We start from the raw sequence: 17,834 nt of genomic DNA, 5'->3' as shown, positions 1-17,834 counted from the left end.
ATTTTAATTAATAGAAATTCTATTTATCAGTAATTTTAAAATATTATTTTATTAGTATGGTTTTACTATTATAACTGATGCTTTATGTTTCTTAATTTTATTGTTTTATGAGGAATGGTGGTTCTGTTTATAAATGTCATAATAAATAAGTATGCACTAAAATCCAACCCCATCCATAACCCCGCCCCCATATGACCAAAGCCCCACCCTCACCCCGCCCTCGCCCTGCGAGGGCGGGGCAAGGGCGGGGCAAGGGGTCACCACAACATGAGGAACTGTATTTCGGGGTCACGGCGTTAGAAAGGTTGAGAACCACTGCTCTAAAGGCAACTCTAAGGGGAACACTGTTAAGGTAGAAAGGAAAAGTGAGCAAGAATTGGGAGGGGGGGGGGGAATTGTACAGTGAGAAGGAACAGGAAGCACAAGGCTGTTCGGGAATTTAGTTTGTAGATCTTTGGCAGAGAACCAATTAAAGTGAAGGTAACAGACACAGAAAGTTGTGCTAATAATTGGGAGACACAGCTGAGGCTAAATTAAAAAGCTGCTTCATGGAGTCAGTGCGCTTTAAGAAAGAGTGTCCTGTCTCCACAGGTATTTTTCTGTTTATTCACTGTTGTCTTGCTTTCACAATGTCCTGCTTCCACAGTAGCTTTTTTTTTGTTTCTGCTTGATAATGCTATTGCTCATGCTTTTTCTCTGCATAGTTTCTTGTTGACTGTTGTACTGCCAACTGGTCATCAGACTGCACGTTCTCTGTTTCTGCTTTATTCAGTGCAGTTGGCTCTAAAGAATTAACCTCTGACTTGAAGCAGGATTTTCTGGGTATGTCTTCAGTCAGCTCTGGCCAACCTGTCTAGCCTGTGTGATTCAGCAACAAATCAGGCCAGCACTTTAAAACAATCCTCGTTCACCTGTCTTTATTTCTGTGGCTCAGAATTTCTAGGTTGCTGTTACCTCCAATTTATGAACAGTTAGACTTTCTTTATTTGTTTAACCTGTCAATAAGAAGCAACCTCCTCTGTCTGCAAGCAAAGACTGAGTTATGCTGTTTAAAGTGTGCATAGCAAACACACAGCAGTCAGAAAACAGAGCGCTGCCTCACCCAGACCCAGAAGCAGAGATGCCTGCAGCAGTTGGTTAGGGATATGAATCTGCAAAAGGACAATTGGGAAGTGGATTCCACACAGCTCTGGGAAATTGGGCTGAAACAGTGGGCGAAGACCAATGCATACTGAAACAGAGATGCCTGTAGCTATTGGTTAGGGATTTTAAATCTGTAGAGTAACGTTGGGAAATAGGTGCTACACAGCCCTGGGGAGGTGGGTGAATCTACAGGGAATTACAAACATATACAGTATTACTGAGGTACGGTAATTCAGGTGTCTCAAGACAAGAAATGAAAACTATGAGTATGAAGCGAACACTGATGCATGGAATAAAGTTGTTTTGATTGCATGTGACTGGTTCTGAGCAGTGTGTTCCAGAAAACTGTCAACGGGTCATGGTAGTTACAGTGCGGTTTAGTTATATATGTATTACTTTATTGTGAATATGAATATTTTAAAGTATCTTGCCAAGATCCTTGGACTGTGTGAGTTAGAAGTCTCTTTAAATGGACAGAATAAATACAGAACATATTCTTTTTTCATGTCATACCACTAGTGCACATTAATTTCATTTAAAATTGAAGATGCAAAACAATTATTCCGAGCTGTTAAATCACAAGCGGATTGTGAAAAATTGCAGGACGACCTTACAAGACAGGAAGACTGGGCATCCAAATGGTAGATGTAATTTAATGTGGACAATTGCAAAGTGATGCATATAGGGAAAAGTAACTCACACTGTAGTTACACAATGTCAAGTTACATATGTAAGCCTCCTTTTCCTGGGCGTCACCAATGGGTGCAGCAGAGGTGGTGAGCTACACAGCTACAGCCCCAGGAACAGTAAAAGTTCACCAGGCATTGGCAATTGGGGACCAGACTGTCTCTGGGAGGACAAGGGAAGGCTTACCAAAATACAAAGTTTATCTTGTAAAGCCAAATGAAAACAGATCATTTATTCAGAGAAAGGTTTCTTAAATGTGCAGTAACATGTTACAGTTTAGCAACTCAAATACATTTCTCCCCTGTCTTCAAATATTTCTTTGAAGATGAGGCTCCAATTTAGACTTCAGCCCCAAGGCCTTTGGGGCAACATTCTTTCAGGATCAAACCAGGAAAAATCCTTTGTTTCCTGGGGCTTCTTCAGCAGGAATTCTACCCTTTCGCCTTGGATTTCCGCCATCTGAATGGCTAACAGGAATATTCAGCATATTCAAAATTCAGAATTCTACCCACTCAGGAGCCCTTACGCCCCAGACATCTTTCACTCTTTTTTCTCTTAGAAGCCTCATGAGAGGCTTCTAAGAAAACTAAAAAGTCATGGGATAGGAGATGAGGTCCTTTTGTGGACTGCAAACTGGTTAAAAGACCAGTTTGCAGTCCACAAAGTAGGATTAAATGATCTGTTTTCACAGTGGAAAAAGGTAAACAGTGGAGTGCCTCAGGGATCTGTACTTGGACTGGTGCTTTTTAATAAATGTATAAATGATCTGGAAAAAGGTACGAAGAATGAGGTGATCAAATCTGCAGATGACACTTAAATCATAAGTGGATTGTGATAAATTGCAGGAGGACCCTTGCGACACTGCCAGATTGGGCGTCCATATGGCAGATGAAATATAATGTGGACAAGTGCAAGGTGATTCATATAGGAAAAAATAACCCATGTTGTAGTTACACGATGTTAGATTCCATTTCAGGAGTAAGATCTGGGAATCATAGTGGATAACATATTGAAATCATTGGCTCAGAGCCGGTGGTCGAGGAGAGAGGGGCACCCAGACCCTGTCGTTACACCTTGAGACCCCTTACCATCTTGGGAGATCCCGGAACATCAAAAGGATTTTGCTTCACCTGGATTTGAGTGGAGCAGCCTGAGCGGACTCACAACGAGGCCAACGAGTGACGTCAGTGTAGGGCGTCTGCTACCATAAAAGAAGTAGCAGACGCCGTGATATCTGGGAGCCGGTGGTCGAGGAGAGAGGGGCACCCAGACCCTGTCGTTACACCTTGAGACCCCTTACCATCTTGGGAGATCCCAGAACATCAAAAGGATTTTGCTTCACCTGGATTTGAGTGGAGCAGCCTGAGCGGACTCACAATGAGGGCAACGAGTGACGTCAGTGTAGGGCGTCTGCTACCATAAAAGAAGTAGCAGACGGAGTGCAGCCGCCGTCGGCGTGCTGCCTAAGCCGCGCGCTCCATAAGGGGCGCGCGGCTTGGTCCGGCTTAGGCCGGCGAAGGCTGCCACGGATTCTTGGCCCTGGACTGGAAATCTTCCCCTCTTCTCCAAAACCAAAAAACTTTTTTTGAAAACGACAGAAAAGTGAGTAGAGACCTCTAGTTTGTAAGTACAATTTATGTAACTGAATAATGCCGCACACAAAAAGAAAAGGCAAGGTAAGGCAGGATGCCTCATCCCCAGCCAGACCTAGCCTGGTTCAAACAACACTGGTAGGTCTCTACTCTGGTACAGGAAGGGAATGGCAAATAAAACGGAGGATGTCATACTGCCTCTGTATCGCTTAATGGTTAGACGCACCTTGAATACTGTGTGCAATTCTGGTCACCACATCTCAAGAAATATATAGTTGCACTGGAGAAAGTAAAGAGAAGGGTGACCAAAATGATAAAGGGCATGGAACATAGAAACATATAGAAACACAGAAATGATGGCAGAAGAAGACCAAATGGTCCATCCAGTCTGCCCAGCAAGTTTCACACTTTTTTTTTTTCATACTTATGTTACTCTTGGTTATTCAGCTTGGGGAAGAGACGTCTGAGGGGGATTATGATAAAGGTGTAAAAAATCATTAAAGGACTTGAAGGGTAAATGTGAAATGGTTATTTACTCTTTTGGATAATACAAGGACTATGGGGTAACCCAAGAGAGTAAATAACCATTTCACATTCACCCTTTCAAGTCCTTTAATGATTTTTAAAATTTAAAACAAATTGGAGAGAATTTTTTTTCACTTGGTGCAAAATTAAGCTCTGGAATTTGTTGCCATAGGATGTGGTGATAGCATAGTTGGGTTTAAAAAAAATTTAGACAAGTTCCCGGAGGAGAAGACCATAAACTTGAGCAATTTCAGTTCTTTTGGATGTACTCTGAAAGATTCTTATACCTAAGATATAATCATACATAAGATTCTAAAGATATGACTGACATTTTAGAGAATGTTTCCATTTTCAGGATTTATTGGTGACCATGGACAATGAGGCACTGTATACCAATATAACCCTTTAGGTAGCATAGGATATTCTTTATACAACTTTAGAAACAATTCAACATAATCATCTTCAGTATGATATACCTGAAGACTAACAGAAATAGCACTTTATGACAATTTTCCAGCTCTGATGGTGTCTGCTGTCTTCGATCTAAAAGATATAGCAATGGATGCACTTTGGCCCTAGAAATTGTAAATTTGTACGTAGGAAATTTTGAAACAACGCATTTTGGATTCAACTCCATTTATGTCCTTACGCCTTTGGAAGTGATACATTGATGATGTCTTTTTAATTTGGGCTAGAACGTCTGAAAATGTGTGTCTTTTCCATACCTAGCTCAATCAATATGATATTAATATTCATTTTACTTTACAGTATACTACAAGGATTACTTTTTTTGGATATTTTGATTACATTTACTGGTTTTCATTTCACAACCACTATATGCAGAAAACAGACTGATTGTAACAATCTATTATAATTTGATAGCTGTCACCCTTCGGCTTTGAAGCGGGTGCTCCCTATTAGTCAATTTTCAGCTTATGGCAATTTTACTTTTCAAGTGGAGATCTGTAGAGAAGTGGTATGCATGATAACAGGTTTGAATAACCTGTAAGAGAGCTTTGCTGTTACAGTATGCCAGTAGGTAGAAGTGAATCACAAATTGTGACATATGTGCTTCACTTTTCCTGCTAAGCAGCAGGTATTAAATGTATTATTCAGTGATACTGGCTAAAATTACATTCGTCTTTACAGAATATTACATGTGCTGTGTTGGACTCCTGCTAGCGGGCCCAGCCATGAGCAGGTGCTTACCTTGGGCCCAGAGGCCGCTGCCATCCTAGGGCCTTCTGGCGCGGCAGGAGCCACCACCGATGTCTTTCCTCAGCCAGGTGGCCGCCATCGTGCCGGGGTTCTCCTTCGCGACAGGAGCCGCATGAGTGTCCTCCCAACGTGGCAGGAGGCCGCCGATGCTCCTTCCATGCGCCTGGAGGCCGCCGGTGCTTCCTGACCCCTCCATTGAGAGGGGCCTTCAGTTTCGGCTCTGCTGCGGCAGGGAGCCACCCTTGTTCCTCCTTCATGGCTCGGACACCGCCGCTCCATTGGGCCTGCTCCTGGCCTGCTCCTCTCCTCAGCGGCAGTATGGCCGCTGTCCAGGGTCCTGCAGTCTTTCCTCTTCCTGTTCCTTAGGTGCGGGGCCACGCCTCTCTGCAGGCTTTAAAAGGCCAGCCAGGGAGTGGTCCCTTTGGCCCCACCTGATGACCTAATTTCCTGGAACTCCCTCTCCTGCCTATAAATAGGTTGTGGCTTCATTCTTGCTTTGCCTTCGCAAGGAGCTAGTTCTTCTCCTGAACTCCTCGTCTTCTGCTCCTGCCAGCCTTCCTTTGTTCTTCATGGGATTCTTCATCATTGTTCCTGGCCTCTCGCCTCGTCTCTTGTCTCCAAGTCCTGCTGTACCTAATGTGTCCAGATGACCTTGTCTTGTTCTGGGTTCCAGATTGAACCTTAGTGGCTGTTTTCAGCCCATCCTCGGGATATCCCTCTGTTGCGTCTTCCACACCAGCTCAGAGGTTTTGTCCTCCATCGACTGACCTGTCAAGTGCGTCGATCAAGCTAGGTTCCGAGGCTCAGTCCAGGACGTCAAATCTTCACAAGAGACCACTGTTCTGTTCGTACGTCTCACGTTGAATGTGAAAGTGGCCCCTAACCCCCTACACTAATACTTAAACCTCACCTCGAGTTACTAGGTGGGCCTCCCATAGGGAGACAAATACCTGTCTAGGGAGGGGACACTATGCCAAGGTGCTCTCTCTCTCTCTCTCTCTCTCAGAACAGGTCCAGTATCACAATTTGGGCTAACAGCCTTTCACATAGTTGATAGTGGAACTTGCAATACACATGCTTATTAGCATAAGGTACACCCCTGAGGCCCTAACTCTCGAAAATGCAATCACATCACTCCCATCCTAAAAGACCTACATTGGCTCCCCATCTCTTCTAGAATTCTATACAAGACCCTCACCTTAATCCACAAAACCCTCTACAACCCAGACATGCAATGGCTTAACAAATCCTTATACTCTCACCAGATCCTCTTACACCAGCTCACTATTCATTCCCCCCACCAAACACACACACACCTCAAATCTAGAGATGTGAATCGTGTGATCGATCGTCTTAACGATCAATTTCGGCTGGGGGGGGAAGGGAATCGGATCGTCGCGGTTTTGTTTTTGTAAATATCGTGTAAATCGTAAATCGGGGGAGGGCGGGAAAACCGGCACACTAAAACATCCCTAAAACCCACCCCGACCCTTTAAAATAAATCCCCCACCCTCCCGAACCCCCCCAAAATGCCTTAAATTACCTGGGGTCCAGAGCGGGGGTCCCGGTGTGATCTTTTACTCTCGGGCCTGCGGTGCATTGTAGAAATGGTGCCGGCGCTACCTTTGCCCTGTCATATGACAGGGCAAAGGTAGCGCCGGCGCCATTTTGTTTTTTGTCCCCTGACGTCAGGAGCATAGGAGATCGCTCCCGGACCTCCGCTGGACCCCCAGGGACTTTTGGCCAGCTTGGGGGGGGGCCTCCTGACCCCCACAAGACTTGCCAAAAGTCCAGCGGGGGTCCGGGAGCGACCTCCTGCACTCGAATCGTTTTGCCGTACGGCCGGCGCCATTTTGCGCAAAATGGCGCCGGCCGTACGGCAACACAATTCGACTGCAGGAGGTCGTTCCCGGACCCCCGCTGGACCCCCAGGGACTTTTGGCCAGCTTGGGGGGGCCTCCTGACCCCCACAAGACTTGCCAAAAGTCCAGCAGAGGTCCGGGAACGACCTCCTGCAGTTGAATCGTTTTGCCGTACGGCCGGCGCCATTTTGTGCAAAATGGCGCTGGCGCTACCTTTGACCTGTCATATGACAGGTCAAAGGTAGCGCCGGCGCCATTTCTACAACGCACCGCAGGCCCAAGAGTAAAAGATCACACCGGGACCCCCGCTGGACCCCAGGTAATTTAAGGCATTTTGGGGGGGTTCGGGAGGGTGGGGGATTTATTTTAAAGGGTCGGGGTGGGTTTTAGGGTTGTTTTAGTGTGCCAGTTTTTCCGCCCTCCCCCTTCCTCTTCCCCCGATTTACGATTTTTGACGATAAATCGGGGGAATTCCTATTGTATCGCGCTTCTAACGATTTTTGACGATTTAAAATATATCGGACGATATTTTAAATTGTCAAAAAACGATTCACATCCCTACTCAAAGCCACCAAAAACCATACTTTATCCATTGCCGGCCCCCTTCACTGGAACTCGATGCCCCCTGATATTCGACTTGAGCCTTGCACCCAGACCTTCAAAAAGAAATTAGAAACCTGGCTCTTTAAACAGGCCTTCTCATAACACCCCACCACTCTTATTTGACAACATCCTACCCCTCCACTGTACATATTCCCCCTATTGAGTTAATTCTATGTTTTCTTAAACCAGTTACCTGTTCTCTAACATCTCCCCCTTTACCTATCCGCTCTTCTCTATCCTTTTCTCTTCTCTTAGCCTCTTTTATTTAATCAGTTATTTGTTATACTGTAACTTTTTTCTTCCAATTTCTCTTCCTCTTCTTCCCTATCGTTTTATGTAAACCGATGTGATGCCCATATAAACTTCGGTATATAAAAATGTTTAAATAAATAATAATAAATAAAACGCTCTGAAGGAACTCACATAGGGCCAGATTAATTAAGACTTTTCTACCATTTAAAGTCTGTGGGAAAAACCCTTAGTGCAGTAGTTCCCAACCCTTTCCTGGGGACACCCCAGCCAGTCAGGTTTTTCAGGATATCCACAATGAATATGCATGAGAGAAAATTTGCATACACTGCCTCCATAACATGCAAATTTCTCTCATGCATATTCATATCCTGAAAACCTGACTGGCTGGGGGGTCCCCAGGATAGGTTTGGGAACCACTGCCTCAGTGAATCAGGTACATAGATTGAAAACCCCCTAAAGTAGATAGAGTGGATGCCGAAATGTAGCTCTGTTAGGTTAAAAAAGGTTTTTGTCTTCTTGGAAGAACTGAGCTGACTGTGATACCTTTTGACATTCCTCAGTGGATTTTTTTCAGATAGTGTTATCACATTCTACCTATCTTCTACATCCCTGCTAGAGGATTAATATTACTTGGAAATAAATGTTTAAAAGCACTGCTGCTATTACTCCATCTCTTTCAATTCCACTGTCCATGTTGGTTTAAAATTAGTTTTAATGTTAGGGTTTCTGCTAAAACATTGCTGCTTCATACCTCTTCATATCTGTCAAAAGCTGCTCCTTCTTGCATAAAGGATGGAACAGGCTTCTGCCAGTTAAACTCATATGGCTTGGCCATCGTTTATTTGGGGATCCTGAAACAAAAAGTAATAAGTATCGATTAATAAGCAATAAATTCATATTTTGACTTTAGATTTTTCAATATTAGAAGCTCAAACTAGTCATTGCTACAGGAATACCAAACACATCAATTTCCAGCAGTCACTATAATAATAATAATAATAATAATAATAATAATAATTAATAATAAAAAAGCTGTGCAATATTTTCAAGAATAATTTTCTATTCATGAAAACCTAAGAGATTTAATATGACAGTCAGCCTTACAATATCACTAGTCTTTACTTTTTAGTTTTCTAAAGATGCCCTAGGTCAGAAAGAATAGTTTGAAAATCATTATTTTTCCAGTATCTTAGAGTAACAAGTCAATAACTGCCATCCATTATGCCTATTCTGAATTCTTTTCAAGCCACGGCATCATTTTCTAGGTGTGAAATGGTAGGAAAACCAATAAACCTGAATCACCTATTATGGTTGTGAACACTAAAAATGCAATATATATATATATATATATATATATATATATATATATATATATATATATATATATATATATATATATATATTATATAATCCTTTACAGTAAATTTAAATAAATTCTAAAATAAAAAAGACATAGATGAATAACTAAAATTAAACCTGAATTTATTGCTGATTTCTGAATGATTTAAGTAGAAATAAAGTTAAAAAATAAATTGTAGATGATACATTTTAATTGCATTACACATCTGTCAAGAAGTCCTGCTTTTCTTCTGCAGTTTAGAGAACTCCCAAGAGTCCCCATTATAAGTGTAACCCCCATCCCCAGGTGCTGAATGCACACTGATGGGGGCCATAAAATATTTTGTTACGTCTCTTTCAGGCTCGAACCTCACTATGCTAACTTTTACACAGGCCCTCTTTCCCCCAGGGTTGGGATCCTTTATTGGTGGGGGAAAGATTTACTTTCAGGGCCCAGAGTGCAAAAGGTGACTTTATTTTCAATTCTTTTCCCTGGGAGAGGGGTATCTTCTCTTCCCTGTTGTGTGCGCTGTACATGCCTTGCCAATGACCACACTGGAGCCAGTAACAGTGTCCCAAAATTAAAGGCTTCACTGATAGAAAGGTCAGATGAAATTGGCACAATTTTTCCTCTTTTGTTACAATCTTTTTCCTCAATCTGTGAAAAGGCTTCCTTACCAGGGCAAGGGAAACTTCTATATTCCAGGGATTGGAAAAAATAGATTTCCCAGGTAGGCAGGGTATCCTTTAGTTGGGCAGGAAGACCCCTTCCTAACTGCCAAAATTACCGTCCCTGCACAGAGAGTTCAAACCTCTTTCTCCCCAGGGTGAAGACTCCTGATGGGGATCCTCCGTGATCTTAAATGTCTCTTTACTCACAATTAGTTGGGTCTCTACTTTTCTTTCTCTTGGGATCCCTGATGGGAGGGATCCAGGATGGAAACAAGCAGATCCATAGATCCAGCTCATGGTTAGGAAGAGGAGCAGCCAAGGCTTCCTCCAAGATCTTTTAATGAAATTCTTCTTCCCAAAAATGATGCAAAGACAGGAAGGTTCTGGCACTGGGTCACCACCTTCCTTCGTCTTTACTGAGGGTGAAGAGAGGCAGTTCTTCCCTAATCTACACAGCCCCCGAAACAGGATTCCCCATTCCCCGAGTCCAGGTGGTGTACAGTGTCTCACAAGGCTTCCTACCACTTAAAATGTTCAAAAGCCCCAAAAATATCCCGGGAGTGGATAGGCGGGACAGATCCCCAATCTAACTCATGGACCTCCAGCAGGCTTTGCTGGAGTTCTTCAAAGCAGCATCAAAAATATCAACTCAGGAAAAACTCTACACACCTCCACTAACTTCAAAAACAATTCACACTGCCCCAGATATCTCAGCAGGGAGCTGCTTAAAACAATCTCTCAAAGGTTATGGCCATTAGAGGTGGGAAGGGGAAAAATTTCATTTAGTTTCTAATTCCATTTTTGGAGAGGCTGTTACCCCCATAAATTTAATCTTGTGTATTGTTCATCTTCTTTAGAAAAAAGCAAAATAAAAACTGAACCCCCCTCCCCAAAAACCAGTAATAAATAAATAAATAAACAGGACCTCTCAGGGCCTCCCTTGCCCCACCCATACCTCCCATCTGGAAAAATGCCAGGGCCAGGATCCCACCTGGTCCCCGCTTATCCGGTCTGAGGGGATTTGCAGACAAGGACTAGGCCCCGACCCAAGCCAGGGCCTTGTGTGGGGTCTAGGGTGAGTTTGCGGCAACCTACCGTGGCAGAAGCCTATGCAAGACTGAGTTTTTGGCCTAGGCCTAGGCATCAGAGAAAGCTGGTCCCAACGTCTAGGCCCAGGCTGACCTCGGTCTAAGCCCTATGCAAGGCCTAGGCTTGGAGACCTGGATCCAAAGCTTGGCCCTCAGCCTAGACCAAAGCTCTGACCTAGGCCCAATGCACAGCCTGACCTGGAGGCTGGTCCTGACACTAGGCCAAGGCATGGACCCAGACCTGAAGTCACAGCCTTGCCTGGAGGCTGGGTCCTAATGCCAGGGCCTCGGCCACAACCCAGGTCTGACAACATACATCAAAATGGCGCCCTCTGCTGGGGAGTTTGCATGGAGTTAATTGATTGATTTGCAAAGAAGAGCTGCAGAAAAAAGATGCCAAAGAGGAGCTCCAAGAACTGTGCTCTGGTGCTGAGCCTGACCCTAGGCCGAGGCCCAGGCATCGGGACCAGGTCTCTGGTCTGTGCCATGGTGTCAGGTTTGAACCCAGGCTCTGGCCTAGGCCGAGGACCCAGCATCAAGACTGAGCTAGGACATGACATAGGATTTGGTAAGTATTGGGTATGGGGGGTCATCGGGAAATTTCCTGGATCTGGGTCTTTCCTCAGGTCTTGGCCTAGGCCCCGGCATTGAGCCAGGTCCTAAGCTGAGATCCTGGCATTCTGCTTGGGCGTATGCTGCGGCTCCTTTGTTGGGTTGCAGCCCATGCCTAGGTGAGTCCTAGGCTTCAGGCTCCGACCTAGGCCCAGGCACCGGAGTCGTGCTCGGGAATAGGCCGGGACACCTGCTTTGGGTCTTGGCCAACTCTCTCGGTGAGGCCCCTGCTTCATGCCTAGACCCAACCGGTGACTTTTTTTTAAAATAGGTTTACAATTAAATTTCATCAGAAGATTTACAATTAAATTTCATCAGAATTTAACTTGTTCCACTTTCAAAATGATCCAAAAGAAAATAGGAAATTTTGTTTCATTTCCTATTTCGTTTCTCCTGAATGCCCATTCCAGCATACTCAAAGGGAGGGGCTGTAATGAATGGATCTCTCCCTAATTATCCCTCAGTAACTACACTAGCTGGGGCTTCACCCATGATTTACTGTTAATGTGACCATGGGGTCCATTACATCAGCAGGAGGGTAAGGTTTATGTTTAATTTATTAAACTCTCATTTATACAGCATTAGCAAGCCATGAGAGGGTCTGCCTTCCAGGCCAAGAGAGATTACCCATTCTTAGCTGGCACTGGCTGTCTTTTTATCTGTAATGTATGGGTATGTTGCCAATACACTTTCATATCATGGTAAGCTTTGATAATACAATCAGAATATTTTTTAAAAAATCACTTTGTCTCACCCATCCCCAAAAAGAAGCCTGCCCGAGGAGTAATATTTAACAATATTTCTATAATGCTGTAAGGGCACTTAATGTTGCACAAGATAGACCATGCTGTTACAGAGCCCTTGCTCCAAACTGCTTATTTTGTATGGTAGTGGTTTCCACATTTGTCCTATTGACCCTACATAGCCAGTCAGGTTTTCACAATGAATATAGATGAGATAAATTTGCATTTGAAAATAATGTAATGCCCACACAGACTGATGTTTCAGTTCCAATATAGGAAACTTCATGATGTGGAATGGACTTGTTGACACACCTGCTGCCATAAAAGTGACTGATGCTATTCATTGATCATTGATCATATTGTGAGTAATGAGCACAGGGTATCTTTCAGTTGTGCCATGTGAGCTCAAATAAACCTAATCCCTTTTAAAAGCTCTGCTGTGTTGCCCTTGCAGTGGGGCACATGCTGCTACTCATTGCTTGACTGATACCAACAATGGCCACAGAATTAGTTGGTGCCACCACTCTCAGACGGTCACCCATCCTCCAATTGGTCTACCTGAACCAATACTGCAACACCCAAGGCATATCCCTGTATTGTCCTCCTGCTAATGGCAGTAAAAATTCAGGTCTTTTCCCATTTTATTGTATTTGTAAATGCGAGGTTGATCACATACTCTTGATGGGTCCAATATGTGCTGTGATGTGAGATTGAGAAGCATTAGTGGTTTTGTAGTTAGCTGGGTCTTTGTTTAAGCTGTAAAATAATTCTTTCTTTTTTGTTTTTCAGCCACTTTGCTTCAGGAACCAGAGCAGAGCACCTACCCTCCTAGAGGGGGATTTGTGGACTTCTATGTGTCTCAGTTGCCGTTGGAGGGACCAAAGAACTATAAAAGGTCCAGAAGACCGGCTATGGGCATCACACATGGTCATTTTAGTGAGTATTTTTCTTTGCAGGTGTCTCTATCCAGCTTGGAGGCTTGTGCATGTGTGGTTACTCATTCTCTTTCATGCAGTGTGTCCGTCTGTCATGCTAGTGTGTTATGTGTTTTTTTCTTTGTGTTTCACAGTTTGAACATTTATATTCTGCATGCCTGCTGTTTGTATTTCTGTCCTTTGTACCTTTGCGTGTATTACGTTGTAGATTCATGTTTTGGATGCAATGCAAAGATATAGTCTGTTGTACGTGGATTAAATGTTGGAATTCAGTGCCACAGCTGCCGTTGTTCTGCTGTCTCCATCTCCTTCAGCTGATGTCATCTGGGCTCGAAAAATAGTCGAAGCCCATCACAGGGCAGTTTGCCACTGAAGGTGTGAACCAAACTGGTCACTTTTTCAGATGTTCCGTCAGTAACACTGTAAGTAATGGCTTGATAGTGAATGAATGGGGGTTATCTGTGATAAATAGAAAGAAGTGTTCTAGTTTTTAATTATGTAATGCAGTCTAGCTTTATCCTATGACAATATATTAGAATTTTAATTCCTTATTAATTTATTTGTATTGCTTGATTTACATTTTATTAAATTTGATACTGTATATGCATATTATATTGCATTTGTATGAGTTGTGAACCATTTTGATTTAATAGTGAGGAAGGCAGAATACAAATGGGATAGACAGAAGTAGTGTTTCTCATGTGGCTACAAATTGTTCTATACTTTGTTTCATTGCCTTTTTTTTTTATCTTCTGTGCTTTCTATGTTTCCATTTCAGTGCATGGTGAAGTGTAACTATTTCAATATTTTTCCTCTGGTGATTTACTTTTTTTTTTTTTTCATGGACAGTTAAGATTATGCAGCTGGCTCTTTAAAGGGCCCAACTTCTCCTGTTTAAGGTTTCCACCAGTGGATGGATAAACTGGAAAGGAACTGATGGCTTTTTGAATATGGAACTGTATTTGCTACTTTCTGTCTTGCTTTATTCTTCCTAGATTCTGCTTTGATTGTAGCACATTATTTCTCATTTGCTTCTTTTCTCTTTCAACCATAGATGCCAGTTCTCCATACCTTTTGAAATTTGATATATATTTAAATATTTGTATTGTATCTTTGCACCAATTTCAACCATAGATGCCAGTTCTCCATACCTTTTGAAATTTGATATATATTTAGATATTTGTATTGTATCTTTGCACCAATTTTCAAAGCTAACATACATACATATGTAGCGCCCCCTTGTCACAGCTGCTGGGGAATGAAATATATAAACGAGCATTCCAGATGATTATACTAAAGGCCCTACAGCTAAATTACAGATAAAAGCAATACAACAATAAATATCTACTGGCTTCAGGTTATAAAATGTTGTTCATAGATGATATCATAATAAGTCCCATGTCCTCGTTATCTAGTACTGACAGAGTAAAACCTTTTGATTTTCCCATGAAGCAACACACTGCATATGTCTAGCTTGCTGCTAAAAACAGATTTCTATATTTATGGGAAAACATTAGAAAAAGAACTTTGGTAAAAACACAAAATACCCTTGAGGGACAACTTTGTTGGAACCATTACTGGCAGATCATCAGAAGACAAGTCTTCATTATTACTTTTTACTAAAGGGTCATTAAATGTGGAATTTGAAAACTCACTTCATGTTTAAAAGATCAAATACCATGAAGTCAGATTTCACATGCTTATTTATCTTTTTTTTTTTTTTTTTTAATCTGCACATGATGTGTACAAAGCAGCATGCTGGGCATAAGCAGTAGAATTTTATGTGATGCTAGAGAAAAATTGGACTGTTTCTACACCGTAACCTCTAGATAACAAAAGGCAAACATTTCTAATAGATCCATATTCAAAAGCATTTAACTGGATAACTCAGAAGTTATCTGGCTAACTGAAGAAGTGGGTACTTATCCAGCTAAATTCTAATCTGATAATGAGTTAGCAGGCTAGAATTTAGATAAGTTAGAGGTGTTCTGGGTTTTAACTGGGAGGAGTTTAGTTAAACAGATAAGTTATTCAGCTAACTCTGATATTCAGAGTCACTTGAATACCTTATCCAGCTAACTCTGGTCGGCTTGTTGACCTTTCCTAAAGTTAGCTGGATATATTCATGGGCACGGCAGCACCACTGAATATATGTACTAAGCTGGTCGGATAAGTTTATCTGGCTAACTAGCTGAGCGTCACTGCGGCTGAATATGGATCTCGAGAGATTTGCAATATTGGATCTACTTTTTACACTAGATTTAAAAATAAAATCAGTCTAGATGAGTGGGTAGGACTGGGATACTGAATCTGTCATCTTTAGGTCATCATCTATAATTCCGCATCAGCTCGCAATGACCCCACGTCATTGTCATCTGACAGGCAGCCTGCAACTTTGTGAGAACATTCTACTTCATCATGGAAGGGCACACATAGCACAGACTGAAGGCTGCTTTACTACTTGTAGTACAGAGCTTCACAGTGCCGGGTACCCAGAAACTTCCTAAATGGCACTTAGGTAAACTGGACTGTATTCCTACTGAAGCATGAAATTTAAGAGTAAGAGGTCACCAGTTTATAAAGATCCCAAGACAACTTTTATAAAAATACAAGTGACACGTCAGTTCCTGTTTCAGGTCACGGATGCAATGACAATGGGGAGGGAGTCCCTGTCATTGCCCAATGATGACACTTATTGACCGGATTTAGGGCCCATGATTGCCGGTGCAGGGCCCCTGGCCAAAGATTGTTGCTGCAAAGACAGGGCTAAGTGAACAGGGAGGAGGAATTTAAAATAGTGAGAGAAAAATTCCTGGGTTGTTGCTAATGAATATTTACGGTGTCAAACCTCAGCGCTGGTTCTGACTGAGCTGGAAGAAAATATCGAATCTGTCCCGTGCCACCCTCCCTCCTGAAAAACCAACAGCCATTAGGTAAAGGCAGTAATTAAAACAATGACAAACAGTCAAAATAAAATGCAAGTTTAATTGAAACACCTGCAGGTTATTACCATCATTCGTTGCTCTTGCTTCAAAAATGGATCAAAAACAAAGATATATACGTGTGTGAGAAAGGGACTTGAATGTGAATCCCATACAAAATTCAATTCCTTGGTAAATAATTTGCTAATCACTGAACGTGAACAACTTCAATCAATACTAAAAATCCCACACTACCTAACAATTTTTCTGGGGCCTCCATGAGAAGGAATCAGCTTCAGTCTATGCCCCTTATCTATTGGAGAGTTTCATATCCCTCAAATCAATACCACAACTGAAATTGAGTTACATCTCTAGTTTATTCAATAGCTTCAGACAAGAAACTAAGGAAGAAGGGAATGATCTGAATTCATATCAACTGAAGAGGCTATGTCTTAGCTAAGAGCTAAAGTACATGGACAGACAGACAATTAATGAACAGTAGGTGAGGATTTTGAATATTCACTGCCAATACTATAGTTTTCCTGTGAATAAACTGAGGATATCATTTTGCAGTTGAGTCAATCGTGGTCATGTTTGAAAGTACTAATAATTGTTACTATTCAAAGAAAAAGTAAAATAAAGTTTTAAGTATACATTTAGGCTATAAAAAATACAATGGCAGCAATAAACAATTGAGGGTCAATTCGCTCCTGCAGTTTTGGCAGCTAGGAGGCAAACACTGGATGAATATTAGATTTTGCCAAATATCTACTGTCATAAAAGGGAATATTCGGCTGCTGCTTGGTGTGTTCTCAGACTTTCAAAGAGTTATATGCAGGAGCCCTGTAACAGATCACCCCTTGTGACCCGGCCTCAATTGATAATAGGTAAGCCAACAACAGCAATGCAGTACAGCAACTCATAAACACTCAATGTATTTCTTTCTGACAGACACCTGCACATTGCAGCTTCTCCTGAGACACCAGCGGATATTCAAAAGGATTCATCATCATCATCATCATCATGCACCTAAACTGTGTGTACCTGCACATACACCATGCAGCAAGCAAAATGTCATCCCTTCCTAGCAGCAATTGCTAGTCTGCTATAAACCAACAGCATATTTTATCATCATTTACATTCAGGCATCCCACCTGCAGTGGTAGGCCCCGGCCTTCTCCCAGGCTCACTGGAATACTCTCTCCCCAGAAAGCTTCCCAGAGATAGATTCAAAAAGTTATAAGTGCAAAACTTTATATGTAACATCTACTCAGGTATATGCTATTTTATGAACATCAAACATATGTTTTGCTTTTTTGCTTAAAAAGGGGCAGTCGAAAGGCATTCCAGGGAAAGGCCAACATTTACGCAGGTAGATTGCTATTTTAAAAGACACTTATGCATGTAGATTTGCCAGCTTACATAATTTGACACCTGATAATTAAGGCTACATTCTCCAGGAAATCAGTCAAACAGAGATGTTAAACATGTTTCTTGTGTACTACTGGATGGGTGGGAGTTGTGAGTGAACTGAGGGGAGTTTAGGCTGAAGAACCAGGAGGGTCTCGATGACCTGGAGAAGGATTGGGTGAACTGGTGGAGTAATCGAAAAAACTGGTAATTCTAATTATGTGCACATGGTT

General features: G+C 42.3%; 1 protein-coding gene across 2 annotated transcripts in view; it reads right to left on the bottom strand.

The window, feature by feature from the left end:
* PLCB4 (phospholipase C beta 4) overlaps positions 1–17,834 on the bottom strand; it is an 855,807-nt gene that overhangs the window by 433,862 nt on the left and 404,111 nt on the right. For both annotated transcript variants that reach the window (XM_029593509.1, XM_029593508.1), the window contains one exon: positions 8,634–8,733. In XM_029593509.1, the coding sequence (XP_029449369.1) occupies positions 8,634–8,717 (84 nt within the window). In that variant the 5' untranslated portion in view covers positions 8,718–8,733. The remainder of the gene's footprint in view (positions 1–8,633; positions 8,734–17,834) is intronic.

Source organism: Rhinatrema bivittatum, chromosome 3 (assembly GCF_901001135.1).
Source record: "Rhinatrema bivittatum chromosome 3, aRhiBiv1.1, whole genome shotgun sequence".
Lineage (NCBI taxonomy): Eukaryota > Metazoa > Chordata > Amphibia > Gymnophiona > Rhinatrematidae > Rhinatrema > Rhinatrema bivittatum.
Note: the sequence above shows the minus strand (reverse complement) of the source record. Positions and strands in the feature narration are given on the sequence as shown.